Below are 23,967 nucleotides of genomic sequence, written 5' to 3' on the forward strand. Positions count from 1 at the left end.
TTTGCAAAGAGTAAAACGAGACACAAGTCACAACTGGTGGGATACACTTTTTGGATGGTCGCCAACTGTAACTGGAATTTTGAACACATTGAGTCACCCAATTATTGCTTTATTGATATTAGTTGGTATAAGTTTAATATTGTCTTTTGTATTACTTGTTTGGAATTGGAAATTGTTACAACGAATGTCCATGTTAACCTCCTTGACAAATGTGCATGGTAAGGTATTGAGGGGTACATATCATAAAGACTGGGAAAAAAATTTTCGTATTAAGTAAAAGAATTTACTAGATTTTCCAAGAAAAGGGGGGAATGATATAGTATAAACTCACTTTAGGATAGAATAAAGCTTGTGGATTGATATTGTATAAACTTACTTTAGGATAGAATAGAACTTGTGATTAAAAGTTAGCAAGGACAAAGTAAACAACATCTTGTTATCCGTAGACCTTCTGTTACGTTTAAGCATTTTGTTATTTGAAAACACCCCATTATCCGTTAACACTCAGTCAGGCTGAGACTTGAGATAACTTGAGTCAACTGTCTGTTATGTCCTGTTAACTGAGACATCCTGTTATCCGCCGACCCCCAGTTAAACCGAAAGACAACTCAGCATTTTTACAGCCTGGAAAACAACTGATTAAGAAAGTGCATTACGAGGAAGACCTACGGCCTTCCTCCCAAAGACCACTGCCCACATCCTGGAGACCCTGGCCCACAATTCTTGGAAGGCTTTGCGCAAGCGCAAGGACTGATAAGCTAATTAGCATACGAAGCGAGGGTAGGCGGGGTTAGGTAATGAATATGTATAAGTGCTAATTGAATATTCATTGTTTCGCTGTATAAATACGAGATAGTTTGTCACTTCAAACATGCACGATAGGCGGAAGGATCCCCCGTGCATCCAGCGCTGCAATAAAGAATATACCACTTAAGGAAATTCGGCTTTGATCTTTAAATCAATTGTGTATTACAGTTTGGATAATAGAACTGGAAATTGCTATTTTTTTTCCAAGAAAACATTATCTGAGCTTGGATTGGCTTCACTATTATTTTTATTCTATAGTAAAATTCACTATTTCATACACATTTTAAAATTCACTATTCTATTAACCTAAAAGTATTGATTTTTCTGGTCTTGTGGCCTAAATTTATGTTGACATCTCTTCTCAGGCTGTCTATACAGTACATGGTGACTGGTTTTGGCTTTAGCCATCCTGATTTTTTTCCCCTGCATATGCTGGCAACTTCCTTGTGCTTTTCTTAAGTTGCCTGTCCCTTCTTCCACCGGACATAAACTCTCTTTTTCTCCTAGACACCAGGCAGGGCAGACCAGGTCAGTGGCGGGAAGCCGCCGGGCTGCCGAGGCGCCCCGGGGCGGCCGGGCCCCGCGTGGCCGGCGGCGGCAGCAGCAGCTGCCCGGCGGCGGCCCCGGGGGCTCGGCAGCGAGCGCGGCCGGCGGGCTGAGCGGCCCCGGCCCGGCCCCGCCGCCGGCGGCCCCGCCCGCCCCTGCCGCGGCCCCTCCTCTTGAGGGCCGGGAGCTCCCGAGCCGCGAGGCAGGGTCGGAGGAGCAGCGGTGGAGCCATGGCGCCGCTGAGGGACTGCAAGGTCCGGCGGGGCGGAGGGGAGCGGAGCGGCGCGGCGCGACCAGGGGAGGGCCGGGCCGGGCCGGGCCGGGGGAGCCCCGGGGGTGCCGACAGCCCGCGGGGCAGCGGGGTCGGGGTCGGGGCTGGGGCTGGGGCTGGGGCTGGGGGAGAAAAACAAAAAGCTCCTCTGGGTGCTGCAGGTTCTGCAGAGCGCTGCGAAACGGCCGCGCGGAACCAGAGGAGTAAAGAGGAGGGATCGCTCACAGCCGGCTGGCATGGCAGCAGGGACACCGCTAGAAGGGAAGAGTCAGCAGCAAAGCAGCAGCAAGGGCGAGGCTTTGGTCTGGTCCAAGAGAAAAGGCAAAGCAGGAAAAGGAGTGGAGGCAATGGCACTCTCCTCCAGGAAGCCTGGCAGCGGGCAGTCTGTTCTGGGTTTAGGGAGAAGGATGAGGGGAAATGAGCGCAAGGAGCAGCAGAACGAGCGTGTGTGTTTAGGCTCCCTAAAAGTTTTGACGACGACGGCATTAGTTAGGTAAGTTAGGAAGGAAAGCCCCTGAGGTAGTGAGATGACAAATGTGGTGGTTGTGTGGCCATCCGGTTTAGGAAAAGGCAGTATTGCTTGTGTATATAGAAACCTGGAGTGTTCCTTTCCTGTGTCACTGTTTCATATGAGGTGTATCTTCAGCAGAGGCACCAGCTCAAATTTATGTGCAGGGAGTGAAGTATGGTCCTCACCTTGTAAGGTATATAGCCTTTCAAATTCTACAATTTATAATTTTTGGTTCTTTATCCCCACTGCTAACCCAACAAATTGAGATGTATGGACAGGTGCACAAAAAGTGTCTGCATATGCTAACATTGTTCTCACAGCTTTTTCCTGTTTTGAAAAAAAAAATAAACATTTGAAAAACATCAGAATGTCACCACTCTGTCCGTCATCTCAGTGTGTGAAATCCTTCGTTTCTCATCTGTTTGTTGTGCAGGCCTGGCAGGATGCTGGACTCGGCCTGTCCACTGCTAGCAATGAAGCCTGTAAACTCTTTGATGCAGTGCTCACCCAGGTATGATGAAAAATGGGGTCTGAAGGGACTTCTGGATAAACCAGTCTTTGGTGTAGCTGATTTCTACATTCCTTTACAGCTGAAAGATTAGACAGAAGCTGTACTGAGTTTTGTTTCTTGAGGAAGGCATGATTAGGCAATCACAGTGTGTGTGTTTGTGTTCATGTGTCTGCATTGGTTCTTTCCAGTAGCATGTGTGTTGGTTAGCTACTGGCTGTCAAGTCTGACAGGGAAGCTGTGGTATCAGAAATGTTACGTTCTCACACATGTTCTTCAAATTGGGCTGAATTCAGCCATTAGCAGTCAGCAGAAAACCCTCATAGCAGAGAGTGATGCCAGACACTGTAGCTGTAGGAAGAACTTCAGGTAGTGTGCTCATCCTGCTGGACCCTGGACCCATAAGCTGCATAGAGAACAAAGGCTGTCAGTTCTGCTGGTGGCCAAGCTACCTTAAAGAAAGCAGCTTCTGTGTTTTCTTACTGACCTAATTGTATCTGAATGTAAAGGTTCTCTGCTATCATTTTTCTTGCTTCTGACTTTCACGTGGCTGGGAGGAGGAGAAGATGCCCAATGTCACTGGGGATTCCTTGACACAGTCTCTCTCTTTTATAGTATGCAACCTGGGCCAATGATGAGGGTCTTGGAGGTATCGAGGGATGTCTCTCCAAGCTAAAAGCAGCAGATCCAAATTTTAGTAAGTATAATCTTTAATGGTTAGTATGGAAAGTGTTGCATAATTCCTTGCCTCTTTGTGTCAACTGTGCTTTGTTTAGGCAAGTGGGAAGCAGTGGGCTGCAGAACTCTGTAAAGATTCTTTATAGTCAAGAGCAGGCTGGGATGATGTGTTTGGTTTTGTGTTTTTCTTTTCATTTCAAGTCTTCTTAAATGCTTATCATGAAGGGCCTAGGAAACTTCAGGCTTATAAGCCTTTCTGTCCCCTGTCACTACAGATCAGTCCCATTTTAAAACAAAACAAAACTGTGTTAATGCTTCTGTAGAGATGAGTTTCTTACAGTTCCGTATGGCTCAAGTTGTAATGTGCTGGTTTCTCTAGCAATGGGACAGGTCATCGCAAATGGTTTGGAGTTGATTGGTACTGGAAGTTCAGTGCGGCTCAACAAAGAGCTGGACAGTGCAATGAGAACAATGATGACACTGTCAAAATCCCAGCCTCTCAGTGAGCGGGAGAAGCTTCACGTATCAGCGCTGGACATGTTTGCCCACGGGTAAGTGTCTAGCCCTATGGGGAAGGGGGCAGGAGCTGGTCTTGTCATTCAGAATCTCCTTGCTGTTGCTGTGTACCACCTTAGCACATGTCCCACTTGCTCTTCTGTTGTCGCTTTCCACCCATGTAAAGGACTGGGAAGAGTTTTACCTACCACAGGTAGAGGCGATGCTTGGGAGTGGTGTTGCCTAGCTGTCTAGCTAGACAACTAGTGAAGGATCAATGTGCAGTGTTGGTGGCTGTGCTGCAATTTATCTACCCAGGCTCTATCACCATGACTAGTTTTCCATCAGAACTGTAGGAGGGGAAGTGCTGTATGGCCTCTATGTTAAAACGTGAAGCACTCCTTGTGTTAAATCTGTCTTAGATCTGTCAGTGGAGTAAATGGTTTAGAACTAAGATACTTAATATTTAAGTACTCTGATGTCCAGTATAATATAATACACACTTGGACCCACATAAGTAAAGTCTAGAACAGACCTTTCTTCTCCTCTCTGTTGTCTTCCTATGTCAAAATAGATTTCCTCTGAAAAATGGAAAGCCTGTCCCTCTGCATGGGGTTTTTACAACCCAAGTACAGCACGTGGCATTTAGCTTTGTTGCATGTCATGCAGTTGGACTCAGCACATTGATTTGGCCTACCCAGATCACTCTACAGAGCCTTCCTACCCTCAAGCAGATAACAGCAGGTCTCTGTTCAACCCCATAAGAAAATCTTTAGATTTATGGTTGAGCTACTGTTTTTTTCTGTGCAGTTTATAATTTGTTTTTTTTAACACACGAATATTTATTTTATATTGTTTCCCAGAAAGTACCCAGTGAAGATAATGTCATTGTTTCTTACAGGAAAAAAAAAAACAAACTTAAATTCTTTCAAGAAAAAAAAAAGTTTTTTGATGTTGAATTTTCTCTTTTTCAGAATAGCATGAGTTTAGAAGTAACAGTAGAGTTGGGTGTGTGTGCCTTCTTTCAGCATTCAAAATATTTCTATATTTCTAGCCAGCTCCCCAAAGCTTGTGATCTATGGGAACAGATTCTGCAGAGCCATCCAACGGACTTGCTAGCCCTCAAATTTTCCCAGGACACTTATTTCTATCTGGGATATCATATACAAATGAGAGACTCTGTTGCAAGGGTTTTTCCTTTCTGGACACCTGATGTTCCTCTGAGCAGGTAGGTCATGCTTCATTTTAAAAATAGGTCTTTATCTGGTGTAAGGTATACATGCTTTGTCTTTTTAATTTCAAACACATCCAAAGGATAGGATCTACTGAATAAAGACACGTAGAAAAGATCACAGCTTGTAAGTGAAGTCAAGTGAATTATAAGTGACCACACCTAGAACACCTCTCCTATATCCCTGCTGATACTGTTAGTGATTTTCTGTTTTGTTTGTTTTAGAAGTGAGCTTTAGGTCAGTTAGTAATTTTTGCTAGCAAATGTGGCACATCATGTAGCACATAGGATAGTTTTTGTTTGCTTGTTTTATTTCATTTTATTTATTTAGTTAAGTCCTGAAAGTTTTGGTTTCCCAAGGTTAATTTGGGGTAATCTGAATCTACTGACAAGCAGTTAGTTGACAAAAACAATTATGTGGGGATAATTTTTTAAATTATTTTTAAGACCTGTTAAATTACTTGAAAGCTGCTAACTTTATGTAAAAATCTACATCAAACTATACATCAGTGTATACATTTAACACTTAGAGATAGAATAGACCCTCCATAGTCAAACATAAATTTCTAAATGTTCTGTGAATATTTACATGTATGTAGACCCATGCTCTGTATCTTGATATCCGGTACAATCTTTTCTCCTTTTCTCTTCCACAAGCACTGTAAAGAATATAGACTGAATGCCTATATTCTTATAGAATGTCTATATTCTCATTCTTATTCTCTACAATCATAATAATGAATCTAAAGCACGCCACAAAATGTCTCATTTTTCCAGCAGTGTTATCTCAATTTAGGAAAAAAAAGTAAAATACTTTGTTCTTCTTAACTACAGTACGCTGATGTCATTTCTTGGGGAAGTAAGACTCCTTAGCAGCTTTGACTGCATTTTTGTAATTTTTTCTGGACACAGTGTTATAAAAGTGCATTCGTTGTCCACTTAAATGTAAATCAACAGGAAATACCCATATATTAAACATTTCTTGAAGTATAGAAATCTGACAGGCATGTAGAGTTTTGTATGAATCGATACCTTGACCAAAATAAAAAATCAACCTTTATTCCTCTCAAACCATGAAATAAATCAGGTGCAATGTACCCCACATGTTTTAGTATTTTTTTTCTGCCTCCTGAGTTTAAAACCAAAACTCCAGCAGATACTTTGAGAAACAGAGATGTATCCAGTAGTGTTTTGCAATCTACAAATCTGCAAATACAATAGCAGTTAAATATTTCTTAAAATGACCGCATCATGTACATGCACAGAAGCATACAACTTCCCTAATTTTCCTTTACATTGGACTTTTATTGCTTAACGGGGATGCCTTGTGACTTTAGAATGACGTTAACCAGTTTTGAAGAGCCACTTCATTTAAAGGCACTTACCTATAGGTTAGTGGGCACTGGAGAAAGTGCAGAAGACTACAGCCATATGCATTGCATTTGAGATATACAGATAATTTTGGTGGCGGTATTTTCTTGCTTCTGACCATCTAGTTCTGCATTTTTATAAATGTTATAGAGATTAGATTCTTCTCTGCAACTCTAAATTCCAGTTTATCCAAAGAAGTAAATGTCAGCTCTCAAAACACTGGTGATGTGCATTTTGTTCCTGATTTCCATGCTGGTGTCTCTTGGCCTCTCATTTCCTATGAGAGCTAGCTTATTGTTCTGTATTCTGCAAGCTTGAGCCCTTTGAATATTATCAGTGTGGCTTACCACCACCAGCAGCAGCCTGACAGTGAGTTTGTTCTATCTCCAGCCTGTTGTATTGGGGGAGCCAGAATAGCCACTTTATACAAACCAGAAAGTGTTTTGACACATTCCCACTCACTGTTTCTAACTGTAAATCTTAAGTCACTTGTGGGTGCTTTTTTTTTTTTTTTTTTTTTTTTTTTTTTTTTTTTTTTTTCCTGTTGGTAAAATTCAGTATGCTTCAGAATGTGTTGAATTTGAAAAATGCTAGTGGTGGTTTAGACTACCTACAGAAAAGCAGACATTGAGTCTAAATATTGTCTACATACTCTACAATTCAGAATCAAAAACACAGTGTTCCCAGTTCCATGTGATGCTCTGGCTAGCACAATAAATAGATTGCATGTTTTTTAGTATACATGTTGGGCATGAGGAAGAGTTGGTCTTTTGTTAGATACACATTTAAAATAGATGGGATCTGAGCTCTTTGCATGGTTCAATATAAAGTGCACTGTAAGGACTGTTTTGAGTTAACTGTATGTTCTGGTATGTTTTTCAATCCTACCTTAAATCTAGTTCTTAATGATGAAGCATTGTTCATTTCTCTTTTGCTTAGCTACGTTAAGGGCTACTATTCTTTTGGACTCATGGAAACAAACCTTTTTGATCGTGCTGAGAAGCTTGCCCTTGAGGTAATTGCCTTTTATTGATGGTAAAATGTTTTAGAATTCTTAGTCATGCTCCCTATCTCTGAGTGACGTTTTGTGCAGATACTGTAAACTGACTCATCGTCATCCCAGTTGTTAAGAGAAGTAGCAAAGAGATAAAATTTAGCATGGAAATTCTCACAATTTCACAAAGAACTATTGATTAATATTCCTTAGAAAGATTCCTATATCTATGCCATACCATGGCAATTTCATCTTAACTGTATTGCCTTCATTTCCTTACAACCATGCCATGCAAGATGGTATCAAAACAGCTGTCTAAAATCCACGAATATCGAATTTTCTGTTTCCCCCATGTATAACTGTCTGTTGACTCCTATTAAAGAATGTTAGATTGACTTGACATAATTTGCTCTTGACAATCCACCCTGTTTGGGTTCCTCCTCCATTTTTTTTCTAGATGCACATTCATGAATTATTGAGCAATTAAGTCTACAGTGTTCCTGGGGATCAAAATTACTTGGTGTGTTCCCTTTTTATGAAGACAGTAGTTACACCTGACTTTCTGTAGTCCTCCAGGGGTCTCAGATACAATTCATCTTTAATGGGTGTTTTTGCCAAGGTTCTGTTAAATCAAATGGCTGAAAGTGACAAGAAAGACTTAACTTTACGAAATGGCTAAAACTTATTGGTAAATGGAGTGAGAAAGAGTAAATTGCTCAATAGTCAGAGCTGGACATGTTCTTAAAGGAATGATTACCTGCAAGAATGTGCTATGGGGTATATTATGCCTGTGTATGCAATTCTTTTATGGTTTATATTGACATATGCCTTTGAAATAAAACATCATTTGATAATCTTCATTAAAGCCTGCATTCTAAAGCTGTTCTGCACATGTTTATCTCTGTGCAGTAGAAGTCAGGAAGTGAAGTCAGCCAATAAACATTTTCTTCCTTTCTGTCCAAATCAGTCTTCCAGGCTATGGTTAGTAGGAATAGTGCAGGGATGTACTTAACGTGCAGCTAATAAATACAAGTCTCTTGCTTCTATATCAACAATAATAAATATGTTTATTTGCAAGTTTGTAAGATCACATTTTCCCTTTTCGACTCACAGGCTTTGGCTATAGATCAGACAGATGCGTGGTCTGTTCATACTATAGCTCACATAAATGAAATGAAAGCAGAGGTGAAGAAAGGGTTAGCATTTATGAAGGAGACAGAAGCCAACTGGAAGGTAAACTTTCTCATAGCATCTCTGAAAAAAAAATCCTAGGTCTTCTTTACCTCCTTCAGTCAAGTTCTCTGATTCTTCATCTAGTTTATTCTTCTCTCCATACATGTTACAAGCAATGCAAATTTCCCAGATTACGAGAAAAATCACTTGTAGTGCTGTTATCTGTGCCAATTTTGAAGCATAAAAAAATTGTATATTATGAACAACACATACTTTGAACCACTTTATGCCATCGTAACTAGGACTGCTGAGATTACACAAATGCCAAACACATTGGTTGGCCATGTTTCACAAAAAGTCTGTCTTTTCACACTGCCTTATTTTATCTAGAAATATTGAAAAAAATACTGCTTTTCAACAAGTTTGTACACACACGCGCCATAGTTTCTTTTTCTTAAGCAGATGGAACTGGCTAAATATTTTATATCTCATAAAGTCATGGCCATTGCTGGAAGATGAAATATTAGATATGAAAACTGATTTATTTATACTTGCATGTTTATAGAAGTAAAATGACAAGTGTTATTTTCATGAACTTTTTGCTTAGGCTGAGGCTGAGCAACATACATCAATTGAGGAACCTATGTGATCTTCCTCAGGGGAACCAGCTCTGAGATAACACAGGCAAAGCAACATTTCAGAAAGCTCATGTATTTAATGAACTTTTTGATTATTTTTGTTTGTTTGTTTTTGTTTACTTCTTGATAGGGAAGGATGCTAGGTGAGCTGTAAAGAAAAGATAAATTATGCTTTTGTCTCTTTTCTAGTCTACTCAAGTTACTTCGTACATCCAACTTATTTGAGTATCTCTCAGTGGTATATTGAACAGTTTTGTTAATTTGTCATGTAGTCCTTTGCTGTAAGTGGAGCTTAATTTTTATTTGTGTTGAACAGCATGTCTTTTCCTAATGATTAAGTGAAGAGCAGATAATAATATTCAGAGCATAAGGTTGTGGAGTTTGAAGTTGATAGAACCCACAAGAGTTTGTTTTAGAGTCATCTCAACTCACTGTACCATGTTGCCCAAAGAACAGGGCTGGATAGTGAGGCTAGAAGGATGATTTTTTTTTTTTTTTTTTTTAAATTAAATCATTGAGGTACCAAGCTTGGATATGCAAGCAGTCAATCCTCTCTTCAGGTTCATATCTTTGATGTCTCAGAAAGGATTCTGTCCTTTGACATATTAGTTAATGAAACAGTGATACATGGAACTTACAGTTTGGGTGACACCTTCAAAACTACCAACAACCATTTCTGAAATCAGCCCCTGACTTTTGGAACCTGTTTGAACTCTGTTTCTTAAAATAGTTCCATTCTTCTGAGCTTTATACCCTTTATCCAAATAAAACGAAGTGCCAGATCAGTAAGTGGAATTGTCTAGAATACCCTCATGTCCACTCCAGTACAGTTAAGACTTATAACTGCTGACATTGTCATAATGATAATGTATATAATCACTTCTTTTATGCAATATTTTTCATCTTAGCCTTCATGAACCCATCTTTTCATCATGAACCCAGTTAAAATGTAATCATGTGGAAAAAAAAGCAGGGCTTTCTAAGGGCTTATGTTTGGCCTGGTGAATTGACAATTAGTACTTCTTTTAATGACCAGGATCTTTTATATCTAGCACCACTAGACTCCTTTTGGTGTTTTTAATTCATCTTTCTTTACAGTAAGAGTCATAAAGAATTTGTAAGGTTTTTTTACATGGTAGTTTACTTTTTATTGTTCCTCTCCACACAAAAAAAGAAGATGCCTTTTTTTTATGTATGTTTCAGCACAAAATCAGAAGGGGCAGATTATGTTACCAGAGGGGGCCTCTGTGCCAGTACTGTTGGTTATTAAATGGGAAAGTTTTTCTCCAGAGCTATTGCAAAGAGTTCTCAAAGTCTGCTTTTATTTATTTTAGCAGTCTGCAAGCCCACTTCTGCCTTAGCAATTTAATCTCATTCAGAACTCAAAATCAGCAGCAGAAGAAAGGTTTTGTTTTATTCAGTGAGGTAATCCCATGTTCTTGTTTATATGGCATTTGGTATTGTGGTATGGTAGTAAACGTGATATTATCAGGTTTATGCCAACCCCTTAACTATTTTAGTTGCTCATATTGGTTTTGTAGTATAATATTAAACAAGTAAAGATTACTAGAGGATTTATATTAGCACCATAAAGTTCACTGGGAACCTTTGTACTTCCTGAAAGTGAAGCAGTTTTCATCATTACAAGGAAGATTTTTCCACCTGTAAAAAGATTAAATTTAACTACAGTGTTGTAGGCTATGAAAGAATATTTAAAATCCTGGTACCAGTTGAGAAGTAGGATGCAAAGTTGGTACAGTTCAGTGAATATTTATGATATTCAGTTATAATAAATAATAATAATAAATATATATAATAAATATAATAATAACAAATTCAGTTATATAAACTTCGGTTTTCATCCTGAATTTCAAGTAGCATATGCATAATGAGAAATTTAAAGTAGACAAGCTGATTTAACGTTCTTGTCTCTTCTGTCACTTGAAGTACTCCTTTATGAAGAAGAAAACAGAAATCTGTCTAGATACATTTAAATGGAAAGTTATTTTGTATATAACATTTTTATTTTATTTTTTTTTTGCAGAACAGTGATATGCTTGCTTGTCATAATTACTGGCACTGGGCTTTATACTTCATTGAAAAGGTATGAGACATTTTCATACAGATGTTTTATGGTCCAGACAGATAATTGATCTAATGCTATTTAAAAGGCAGCCCTAGCGTTTATTTATTTTTTTTTTTCAGCTGTCTAGAGGGTTGTGTGTTTTTTTTTTTTTTTGTAAAATGGCACAATGACATTTTTACAGGATAGTTCGCTAGTACAATTATTTTGAGAATAATTTTTTTGTAATTACATTGAACAAAGATCCAGTAGCTTCGTTGGAATGTTGAAAAGTTGCTTTATTACATGATTATTACATGTTCAAAGATAAAATAAGGTCACTAATTACATTTGGCACAATTATTTTATAGAAAGGTGAACCTGGATCTCTAATTTTTAGACAAAAACTTTGTCTAAAAATAAAATTCTCTTCAAATTCAGTACTTTGTTGTTGAACTCAAAATTTGCCGACACTAGAAAAGAGGAAGTACAACAGCTCTAGATTTGATAGCTAATGTTATTAGTCAATGATACTAATTCTTGCTCTTATAGAGAGATCAAATTTATTGAAACCCTTTAAGTTGCAACTTACCCAACCTATCAGGCTGCAATGCAGAATTTCCTTGGACTTGATAATTCTTTGTAGTTGTGGGTCTCAATTCATTCAGGAGACAAATGTGTCATCATGGAAAAGGTGCTGTACGTTGGTCAGCAAACAAGATAACTTGCTGATGTTCAGCACTATTAACACTATTATACAGCTTTTGTATAGCCTGCTTAACATTAGTTTTATTCTTACCTCTTTGCATAACTTCATGATGCAGTAATGTCTGCAAAGAAACCTGAAAGGAAGATTAGAATGAGAGGTAACACCTTGTCTTTCTCCCTCATGTGTAACCTATGGCAGGATTAGTTCTCATTATTAAATGAAACCTAAGCGTAGTGGTTATTTTACCTAGTAAAGCCTGTTTTATCTTAGTCTCTGTTCTTTCTTTTCAGGCCTCAAGGAATTCATTGACTTTTTTTTTTTTTTTTTTTTTTTTTTTTTTTTTTTTTTAAACAAGTCATGAGGCAGTGAAGTAATATGGCACCTATTAATTGTATTTATATGTTTGGTTACTACCCATCACTCTTGTTTTCTCTACCTGAATGTTAATGATATGGTCCTTGATTGCTTTTACAGGGGGAATATGAGGCTGCTTTGACAATTTATGACAATCATGTGAGTAGGAGCCTTAATCTTTACTGGAGAACATGCTTAAGGCCACAATACGTACTTTATTCCTTCTGCATGAAATTGAAACCTATTGCAATTGCCATATTATTTTATTATATTATTTATATCTGTTGTTTGGGAAGCTGTTTGTCAACTACTGAAATGCCCCAAATACTCAAATACTGATTCAAGCCTTTCTTACACTTTTGCTTGAAGTAGCTGTAATGGCACTGTTGGTACTGTTTTCCAGGTGTCCACGTATCTTTTTCATGATGTATAGGTCTAAATGCCCCTGAAAAGAAACTTTTTTAAAAGGATGTGAGATAATTTTCTTGTAAAGTCAAGTTACCTTTATAAAGAAGTGATTTTTGCATGTTAGCTACTAAGTCAACAAAAACATGTCTTTTTATTTCTACTTAATATGTTATGGTGCTTTACTGCATAGATTTCAAAACAATCTTAGTAAATAAGTGCTATCAAATTTCGGTAGTATAACATCTTTGTAAGGTTTGTAAAAATAATGTTGTCATTAAGAAAGCTGCTGTGCAGATTCCGGACTACTAAATCTGGCAAAATGAAATACTAATTATGGCACTGTACTGGAAGCAAACAAAAAAACACCTTGATGACCTTCCATGCTTACTGAGTTTAACTCCATAACATGTAAAGCAGCACAAATGAAGCAATATGTGTGTTTGTCACTGCAAATTACCACATTCAGAAAAGATGCAAATAGGGCTATTGTCAGACAGGTATTTTTGGATGAATAAAAAGATAAAATTAATTCTGTACTTTGAATATAAGTTTGATTATCTGAATAAGTTCCTGCTAGCACATCAGTTGGGCAGCTTATGAATACCTGTGATTACAGATTGCTCCTCAGTGCCTGTCAAGTGGAAGCATGCTGGATATAGTAGATAACTGTTCAATGCTGTACAGGCTTCGTCTGGAAGGTAGGATATCCAACTGTTCTTTCTTAATCTGTAAGAGGAACAGTTTTCTTTTTGCCTTCCTCTCCCTACCCTCACCCCACACACACTGGCATGTTGGAGAAGTTTTTAGAGATACTTACAGAGCAAGCTTGGTCAGTGTTACAGAAGAAATCTTAAAATTTCGTTCTTGAGAAAAGCCTCAATGTGAACTTTATAATATTTTGCTGTTCTGCTTTAGTTGGGATAGAGTTAATTTTCTTTATAGTAACTCTTACGATCCTATGTTTTGGATCTGTGATCAAAGCAGTGTTGATAGCTCACAGATATTTCAGCTATTACTGAACAGTGCTTACACAGCATGAAGGTCTTTTCTGTTTCTCATGTTGCTCTGCCAGCAAGTAGGCTTGGGGTTGCACAAGAATTTGGGAGGGAACGTAGCCAGGACAGCTGACCCTGATTGACCAAAAGAATATCCCATACCCTAAGGTGCTATGCCTAGCAATAAAAGCTCGGGAAAGAAGAAGGAAGAGGGGACATTTGGAGTTATGGTGTTTGTCTTCCCAATTAACTGTTAAACATAACGAGGCCTGGCTTTCCTTGAAATGGGTAAACATCTGTCAGCTGATTAGAAGTAGTTCCTTATTTTGCTTTGCTTGTATGCTCAGTGTTTGTTTTATCTATTAACCTGTCTTTCTCATCCCACAAGTTTTCTCACTTCTGCCTTTCTGATTCTTCTCCCCATCCAACTGAGGGGGAGGCAAGTGAGCGAGCTGCTGGGTGGTGCTTCGCTGCCTACCAGGGTTAATCCACATCATGTGCATAACCTTTTTTCTTTCCAAGATATTTTTTTTTCCCATGCCAGCACAGTATTTCATTCAGCTCAAGCTAGCAGAGGTTACATATTTCTTTTCTGGAAGATTTAACTTATATTGTCCCTGGAGATCTGAGGCTGAATAATTGAGTACGTTAGCTTCTAAAATGCTATAGAGCTTTCTTGACGTAAATTTCAAATTAAATACTTTATATTGTGATATTGGTTGATATAGCAAGTGCACATCTATTAGCCTCTGGCTTTTGTGTACTCTCATAACTCTGTGTCATTTCTTCTCAACTTTTTAAAGCTAGAATTTGCACACTGGAGTTCCTGAAGGGTGGTGTTGGAGGGTGCAGGGTTTCATAATATTTTACTGAAACACTAATGGTGCATTGGGTTTGTTTATGCAATCCATCTTATCTGTCTGTATAATTTGATTGCTATAGGCAATTCACTATGAACATCATCTCCAAGAAGACACGAGCAATCTTGTATTAAAGCCAGAACCTTGCTTAATGCAGTCTAGAATACTGGCAATAAATTACTGACAGTCAATAAACCCTTTGCCCAGATATGACAGGCTGTAACTAAGCATTACTTATATTATTATATTATAATAATATTATAATATAATTTTGCCACTCTAGGGTCTGTTTTCTTGAGTTTAGTAGCAGTGCTATCTGTGCTGTGTGATGCTGATTACAAAGTGATGCTTTTGCATGTGGTATTTTTATTGAAAAAAATATCTTTTACTCATAGGTGTAAAGCTTGGAGACAGGTGGGACAACGTTCTCAAGATTACAAAGAAACACACCAAAGATCACATTCTTTTGTTTAACGATGTACACATCTTGATGTCTTCCCTTGGAGCCAAAGACCACAAAACTACTGATGAGCTTTTAACAACTCTTCAAGAACTTGCCAAGTAAGTAAATGAATTAAAATGTTATACTGAAAAAATATTTTGTCCTCTGAACTTTAGGGTGGTAATGCCTCTGGCTTGCAGAAGTGTTACAACATATTCTTCTCTGCCTTAGAGTGTTAGTGGGACAAGTCTGGTTTGAATCAGCTGACGTGCAATTAGAAGATCCCTGTAATTATTTTTGAGTTCTATCTAGAGGGGCTTCTGTTTTGTTAAGCAAGAATCGCTTACATTTGAACTCATGAGCACTAAGTGAACATTTGCTTTGTATTTTCTTTTGATGAATTCATACTAAGCTATGTTACATACAATAAGTAAAGTATTTCACCCATATAGTAATGAGGACATTGCACAATATATGTTAGCTCTCTGTGGTGGTTATTTCTGCTCTGCTGTAAAACATTCTTTAATCATGGACCGTTAGTTGGTAGCAATGTTCTAATAGCTACAATTTGGTGCATTGTGAAGTATCTCTGCAGGAAAGCAATTTTTAAATATTGCTAAAGCAGTTCTAGAGAATATTTTGATTTGAATTATGTGCAAAATTTGCATATTGAAGTATTTCAACTAAACAATGTTTTTTCTTTATGTTCTCTTTTGTATTGAATAACTGTAAATGATAGTAATTCTTTTGAAGGGATTGATCTATAGATTACATGTATGTAAATGCAGGTGATAGATCCTAAAAACAAATTACTGGTTTAATGGTATAGTTTTAAGCACAAAATTTAGTAATTTACAAAGTTGTAAACAGTAGACCACCTGATTAGACTCTGCAGCAAACATGGGAGAGAAAAAAGATTAATACTTAACCAATACAAATTTATATCTAGTTACTCTTAATGAAATCTCTCTCATAAGTGTGAGTAATGGTTTTCAATGTATCAATGCCGAACAACTGAAAGTGAACAGAAAGCTGCTGAAATCTGTAGAGATTGTGTCTGAGAACACACAGCTGACCTATGGGCTTGGTAGGCTGGTAAAGTCACAAATGGCAGTCAAATAACATCCCTGTTTGCCCGGCTTCACTGCCTTGAGTTACAGTACCACCTTTCCCCTCCTGCTTTTGGCTATAACATCTTAGGAATTTCAGCGTATCCTGCTCCAAACCCATGATTGCTGGTATGGCAATCATTGCCAGTTTAAAATTTCATTCAGTTCTTCCCCCATATAACTTGTTTTTCCCCTGCTTCAGCATCTATTGCTTCCCTTCCCTTAGAAAAGAAGGAGGAAGAAGAATCTGAAATTCTCACAATTTGTTTCTGACAATAATGTTTCTCAACCAAAAATAAATGTATTTAAGAGTAGTTACGAAAACAAGGATCTGTCAAATCAAGCCTAAGCATGTCTGATTTGACTGAAGTAGGAGACAGTGGATATCTTTCATATAATTATATTGATATGTAAGTATATGTAAAATGTGTAAAACTGCACACACCACTTCAGGAAAGCTGTAACACACTACGTATCTCTCCACCTACTGTTTCCTTTTGCCTGTGTTCAGCCTTTTGTAGTAATAGAACTGCACGTTTTTAGATGTAATTTGAAGCATTATGAAGGTTAATTTTGTTATTTCAGAAAACTGACTGTAAGATGGAGAAATTATTTTAATTGTTTGGATTAGTGGATTACAGAATCACAGAATCACAGAATTTCTAGGTTGGAAGAGACCTCAAGATCATCGAGTCCAACCTCTGACCTAACGCTAGCAGTCCCCACTAAACCATATCCCTAAGCTCTACATCTAAATGTCTTTTGAAGACTTCCAGGGATGGTGACTCCACCACTTCCCTGGGCAGCCTGTTCCAATGCCTAACAACCCTTTCAGTGAAGAAGTTCTTCCTAACATCTAACCTAAAACTCCCCTGGCTCAACTTAAGCCCATTCCCCCTCGTCCTGTCACCAGGCATGTGGGAGAACAGACCAACCCCCACCTCGCTACAGCCTCCCTTGAGGTACCTATAGAGAGCGATAAGGTCGCCCCTTATTTTTTAAGGGGGATTAATTTGTGAATCATGAATATATTGTATTCATGCATGTAAATGATATCTAAGATGTGTTTTACTTGTGGCTTTTTTTATTTATTTGTTTAAAATGCAGTCATAAAAATGACCCAGACCAAATTCATTTGGGGCTTTAAAGTTGACAAGAATTACAAGCTGACTACAGACTGGCACATGCATTCTCCAAAATCCCACAAGGCCTAGGAAAGCTTGTGTTTCTTTTTTGCTAGTTGGCGGAGACATAACTGTTATTTTGTTGATCACATCTGTCAGAATGTGATGACGTCCATCCTGACATTTTACCCCCAAGAACTGGATTTCCTGTGCAGGTCCCTTGACCTTATTCTGTTTAATGGCAAAGGCAGCTTTCAGGAGAATTTGAATTATTTTCTTCCCTTTCTCAAAAACTTCTTCTGCTGTGTTAAATCTCCTTGAGGCACACACTTGATATCCCCATCTTTCTGCATTACCCACCAGGTATAACCTGGTCCTTGGGCAAAGACAATCCCACAACTGTGTTTGCCTTTTCCTTTGGCGGGGGCAACCCACACCGCCTTCTGTGGCGGTCTTTGGTGGTTGGTATCCCATGTTTATTTTCATGGATAGAAATGTTAGTTAATGCAGGGGCGTATATTGTTCTTCATGAATCAATACTTCAGATCAATTGCAAGAGGAAGTAAAAACCAGTCTTTGATGTCTGTGCATTTTCTATGAGAGCTGGAAGAATCGTTTAAATGAAGGATTGTTTCATCATTTTCAGCTATCTCAGACCACTTCTTTAAAATACACATCTGTTATACACTTTTAACTTTCCAGAGGAGGATGCATGTTAAGGAATGATAAACACATTGGGCAACACTGTATACATAAAAATCAGCGTTGACCTAGAGGACAATAAGGGAAATTTATGATTGTGACTCAAAGGGAATATTTAGGGCAAAGCTTAGTGCTTTGAAAGGTAGATCTTTAAAGACATTTTGATTGTTTATACAGAAAGCATACAGATACACACATTTTATTTATTTATTTATTTATCTATCTATCTAAGGCGTGAACTGTAGCAATGGGGCATTTACTGAGGTGTTGCATAGCTTTCTGTTTACACCAGTGTGTACATTTTGTATCATCAGATTTTTGGCTTGGTAAGTTTAAGGCAGTATTGTGGCTTTCAGCTGTGGTTGCAAGCACTTTAAACAGAAACCAGTGACTAAAGTTACTAGGCTGATTCCTCAATGTTAAAGACTTAATTTGAAAATTTACAGAGAAATCTATTCTAAGCAACCAATGGAATTCATAGCATTGACCTGTGCTCCGTATTCTCAGGAATGGATTTGTATTGCTGGCGTCAAATAGCTCTCTTCCCCTTCTGGTACTGCCAACCAAGCTTTTGGCACGTACATGCCACTGCCTCCAGCTGTCAAGGTGTGATCACTGTCAGCTCCTTTTGTAGCAGTGGAAAAACAATTCCACATTGTCCCATTGCAGGTATTGCCTATAGACCAAACGGCTACAGTTTGGCTACTTATATTTTTACATTTTTTAATATTGGGAAGGATGTCTACTAAAATGTATACATCTTCTACAGGCTTATTGTCATGCTCTATGTCTCTTTCACTCTTAGACGGGTTAGGTTACAAGCATTTAAAAGAAAAAAAAAGAGAAAGAAAAATAAAGAAAAACAAGTGCTATCTAAAATCCCTTGCTGTTTTTGCATCTAAAAACAGTCTGTCATGATGAAAATAAGAGAGCAGACTTTGAGAGCTGTCATTCCCAGCTGTCACTGGGAATGCAGTGTATATTCCAAAGATGGTGAGGCACTGTGCTGTGTGGCAAGTTCTTTTGAAAGATTATTATTTGGAGCTCTCTGCAAGAGACTGATTGCCAGTTTTGGCAATGGTAAGGACAGTCAAAGAACTAGCAATAGGATGTTCTGGTGAGAAGATCAGAAGAGAAACTAGTGTAGAATTTTCTGGCTTTTTCTTAGCCTAAACTATTTATTGCAAAGGCAGGAGGCATTGGGCTTGTGACTTGCAAATATGTGCAGAGGAATAAAAACTGATTAATGAGTAACAGAGGTGAAGGTAACATAACCACACAGAAAAAATATTATCCTAGTACGGTACCTGAAATATCAGGCTTTGCAGGGTAAAAAGAATAACTCTGTCTGTAGGCAGTGACAGACTGGCACAGAAATATGCGTGCTTATCATTTGACTTATGCAAGTTCACCACTTTCTCTTTCTACAGAGCACCTTGTGAAGACCATGAACTTTCCCTGGCTCCTAGTTTGGGGTTACCACTGTGCCAGGCTTTTATGGAGTTTGAAAATGGAAATTGTGACAAAGCAGTAGATTTGCTGTACCCAATCCGTTACCAGCTAATCCAACTAGGAGGCAGTAATGCTCAGGTAAAGGAGGTCAATAAAAGATGTTTTAATGCAACTTAATCCTCTTCCAGTAGCCTCCCTTTGATGCTTACGTTATTAATAATACTTCATTCTTATAAAATGAAGAATTGTGCTTGTGACTGAATCCTGTTTACAAACACTTACTAACAGTGTTAGCTATTTAAATATGTCAACGAGAAAATGTTTTCCTTGGGGGCTTTTAGTAAACAAGACATTGTAACCATTGTAATGATGTTCATGTAAGTCTAAATTACATATTAATTTGTATTTTGCTAACTTTTTTTCTGTTTTCAGAGAGATGTTTTCAACCAGTTATTGATTCATGCTGCTTTAAATTGTAAATCAAAAGCCAAACAAAACCTTGCTAAGTAAGTTTTTTTCCTGATTTTTTTAATGGAAATAGTAGTTTTCAAAAATAACGAGTAGTAGCAAGTATACTGAATTAGTGCTGAAATTACACACAAGCATTCATGGTTAAATGTTGCTACATTTATCAAGATAAAAAGTGCAATTGCTTTCAGTTCCAAGTGTGCATTCTTACAGTCTGGATGATTTATCTATATTTGTTTAATGGCAGTTGATTTTCAGAGGGTTCTGTCTTAAACAGTGGCCTCTTGCCTCATGGTCTGTGTACTTAATGGACTCCTAAACTTCAGCAAACTGCTGAAAGTCAAGTCCATCCTAATAATAACAACAGTTTTACTGGGAAATATGATTAACAGAGTCTGATGTGAGCTTGCCTCAGTACAAATTGCAAGTGTCTTGCTGGGCAGAAATCACAGATGTTGCTCATTGACCTGTATGGAGTTCTGTTGAAAGTCATCAACTGGGCCTGCCTGTGCACTTTAAAGAATGGATCCTCAGGGCAACGTAAAGCTTTGCCTGTTCCACTCCTGAAGTCTCTTTGAAACATAAATATTAGGCCCAAAATCAAAATGATTCTTTTGTACACCCTGACTGCTCATTTTCAGTCTCTTGTCAGTGCTAAGAAGCATGCTCTTCTGCCTAAACTTAATGCCAAGGCTAAATGTTTCCAATAAAGGAGATACGCACCTCAAGAGCAGGTCTTTAGGTATTCTTTTCTATCTCTTACAAGGACACTGCAGATGATCTTACAGGAAAAAATGATGTACTCATGACCTTCATCCCATTTATGTGCTACCTATTTTCCTTTCTCAGATGCCTCCTGAGAGAACGTGATGTGATGAGACCAAACTCACCAATGACAGAGCGACTTATGAGGAAGGCAGCAGCAGTTCATTCAATGGCTTAAATCTGTCCTCTGTGCTTGAGATGAGATAGCAGTATGCTTAGCAATCAAAGTCTGGGTGCGGGGAGTGGAAGTGTTCTATGCTGTAGCCCATGTTCGAGAATCACAATTAAGAGTACCCTAGGAGCTAGAGATCTGATGACAATTTCCTTAAAAGATATAAAGCTGTTGCATTTCATGTTATATCTTGGATGATTCTACAAGGAAATAAGAATACCTGCTGATAATACACAGCTATCAGTAGCATCCTGAGGCACTACTTTTCTGGTATGTTTCCTTGAAAGCTCCCTTGACCCTGATAATATTCAGTACAGAAACAGTGCCTGGATTTCAGTTATTCATTGGCCTGGTTTATTACTTCATTAATACGTTAAATAGTGAGTGAACGTTTTAGGTAATTCAAATAGACCTCAGCATTGTCGATGGGCAAGTGTAGGGCCAGAGCCAACACAGACATAAACGGAATTCCATTTCAACCTTCCAGCCCATTAAGGCATGAGTTACCTTGGCATTACAGATCTGTCTGCATTCAGGATCTTTTTCCAGATGCTTTTTTTAAATCTGTCTCTTACAAAATATTAGACTTCAAGATAGAGGCCCAGAACTTCTTGAAATTACAATGTGGAAGAGCCAGACAAGAAGAACAATGGCTGACTGCTGGTTAGGACTATTTTAATGTGGATGATTGCTTGGCACCCTTAAATCTTTCAGGAAAAAATGAAAAAAACTGGATCTCAGCTAAAAGAGTGCTGTCTCTGAATAGTAATTTGGGCTGGAATCTTTGTGCTTAGTTTCTAATAACTCAGGCCTTACTGTCATCTCAACAGCAAGAGACACTTTGTTTAGCAATGTAAGCTTTAAAGCCAATGTTCATGAGCTTTATAGGAACACTGGAGCATCTCAGTGCAGGTGAAAACCGCCAAGGAACTCCTCCAGAAAGAGAGCTAATGGGAGTTGTCAGAAAGCTTTGTCCTGGCATGAGTGATGTGACGAGCCTTGGTGCTGCAAATAAGGCATGATAAGAGACATAAAGCTCCATGAAGTTCTTGTGCTTCTCAGTTCCTGCAGTGTAGCAGAGTTAAAAGCTTGTCTTGCAAGAGTAATCCAGAAATCCCTAATGGAGAGAAGATAGTATTTCAAACGAAACCTAATGCCTTTGTTCTTGTTCCTGTATAGAAATGCCACACCCTTTAATTGCCCAAGCTCTGACTTCGGTATCTACAAGCACTCCAGGACATGTCTGCCCCTCCTTCTTCTCTAGCTTGGGCTCTTCCACATGTCCCACAGTAGCCCCTTTTCACACAGAATCCTTCTGACCTAAAGCACTTGCATAGCTGGCCCTATGCTCGCCCTGGAGTTCCTACATAATAGAGGCTTAAGATATGCAAGTGTCTTGCTGCTTGCCTTCTTCCCCCAACCATCACTGGAGGAAAAAATAGTTTAGTTTAAAAAAAATGATAATTTGTGAACCCATATAAGGGTATTTCAGTCCTTGCTTGCAGCCTTTTGAATGCTGTGGACAGTCATAGTTCACTGCTCTTCAGATATGTCACTACCTTATCTGTCCAGCCATGACTGTGATTGGCTCACTCAGTGATAAAGTTAGTGTGGTTTTTTTTACTGTTAATTTTTAATCACTGCATGTCAAGCAATGACTTTAGACAGATAAATTTTTACTCAAAAGATGTAACAAATCCTACTATCAAACCGAAGTCTGAGAAATCTGCTGGCTGCTTATGAAGTGTGTAGTATAAGTGATGCATTGCTACGTAAATCTAAGAGTGATATTTTAGTACTTCTGATATATTGTGATTTAGAATTCTGTCTGCTTTACATTAATAAATTCAAAGATGTCCTCAGTTGTGCAGCAAATATATGACGTCTTTGCCTGTATGAATGAAGCTTTTAAATGAGTTGACTCGAATTTGTAAACCTATAGTAGGATGCATTCTCTTTCCTTCTATGAATGTGACTAGAAGCTCTCATTCAGCTAGTTCTACACATCTTGCTATAAGTGAGCATTTCTGTTTTTCAGCCTTGTCATCCCCGTTTTATTTGAAATGATCCAACCAGTCTTTCTGTTCAATCTGTCTTGCTTCACCATGCTGTGCTGAACCATTTTCAACTACCGTTATAGTAAATAGATGACAAAACACATAGAGAACAATAGGAGAACCAGAGGAAGAACTTTACTAAGGATTGTGCTGACTCCTAAAAGACCTGATAGGAGCCTTCCAGCACCTAAAGGGGGCCTACAGGAAAGATGGAGAGGGACTCTTTATGAGGGAGTGGAGTGATAGGACAAGGATTAATGGCTTTAAACTAAAAGAGGGAAGGTTTAGATTAGATACAAGAAGGACATTCTTTACTCAGAGGGTGGTGAGGCACTGGCACAGGTTGCCCAGAGAAGCTGTGGATGCCCCATCTCTGGAGGCCAGGTTGGATGGGGCTTTGGGAACCTGATCTGGTGGGAGGTGTCTCTGCCCATGGAAGGGGGTTGGAATTGGATGGTCTTTAAGGCCCCTTCCAACCTAAGCCATTCTAGGATGCTATGAAGAACACAGCCCACAAGTGGCAGGGTTAATAGGCAATGCTAGGATTGCCATAAATAAGCAAACGTGGCTTCTGTTCAGAGTCACTAGTAATGAAAAGAATTGTTTCCAAAATTATGTACTTTATCATGGATACACTTTGATTTAGTCTTACCTTGAAGCTTGCTTGTTGCAGCAACAACTGGAAACATAATTCGGCACTGTGGCCACCTTGATGTTTAATGAAGCATTATTCCTGTCTTCTTCCACACTAGGTCTTTTAACAAGCTCAAAGGGCAAAGGATTACTGTGTGCCTGTTCTTGTAGCTTTCTTCTCTCTTCGGCTCAGTTACCCACACAGAAGTTTTTGTCTTCTTTCCTCAGAGCAGCTCCCATCTACAGTCTGCCCCCGCCCCCGACCTTGATTAAATAGCCAGTATCCTGTGCATCAGAGAATTTTGGCTTTACCCAGCATGTTTCCCATTTCCTGCCACACTATGGAAGTGCAATTTGACAACGTGAAGCATAGCACTGGAGTTCCAATTTCTTCCCTTGTCCTTCTAGATTTTGTAGTTTGGACTGACTTAT

The 23,967-nt window shown here is 38.6% G+C and overlaps 1 protein-coding gene across 2 annotated transcripts; it reads left to right on the forward strand.

Moving 5' to 3' along the window:
- The first annotated feature begins 1,534 nt into the window (after positions 1-1,534).
- TTC38 (tetratricopeptide repeat domain 38) lies at positions 1,535-22,740 on the forward strand. Of its 2 annotated transcripts, XM_084291180.1 has the most exons (14): positions 1,535-1,607; positions 2,569-2,646; positions 3,259-3,340; positions 3,701-3,872; positions 4,871-5,044; positions 7,358-7,433; positions 8,526-8,645; positions 11,268-11,327; positions 12,469-12,507; positions 13,373-13,454; positions 15,007-15,172; positions 19,419-19,578; positions 19,873-19,946; positions 20,758-22,740. In XM_084291180.1, the coding sequence occupies exons 1-14, from the start codon at positions 1,584-1,586 to the stop codon at positions 20,849-20,851; spliced, it is 1,401 nt and encodes a 466-aa protein (XP_084147306.1). In that variant the 5' UTR covers positions 1,535-1,583; the 3' UTR covers positions 20,852-22,740. The 2 variants fall into 2 exon arrangements, with proteins under 2 accessions (XP_084147306.1, XP_084147307.1); XM_084291181.1 differs by lacking the exon at positions 8,526-8,645.
- The last annotated feature ends 1,227 nt before the right edge of the window (positions 22,741-23,967 follow it).

The sequence above is a fragment of the Netta rufina genome (assembly GCF_964035555.1).
Source record: "Netta rufina genome assembly, chromosome: 1".
Classification (NCBI taxonomy): domain Eukaryota; kingdom Metazoa; phylum Chordata; class Aves; order Anseriformes; family Anatidae; genus Netta; species Netta rufina.

Coding starts and splice junctions, on each gene's coding strand:
- TTC38 (XM_084291180.1), top strand. CDS start 1,584: ATGGCGCCGCTGAGGGACTGCAAG. Junction 15,173..19,418: donor ACTCTTCAAGAACTTGCCAA/GTAAGTAAATGA, acceptor CTCTTTCTACAG/AGCACCTTGTGAAGACCATG. Junction 19,579..19,872: donor TAGGAGGCAGTAATGCTCAG/GTAAAGGAGGTC, acceptor TTCTGTTTTCAG/AGAGATGTTTTCAACCAGTT.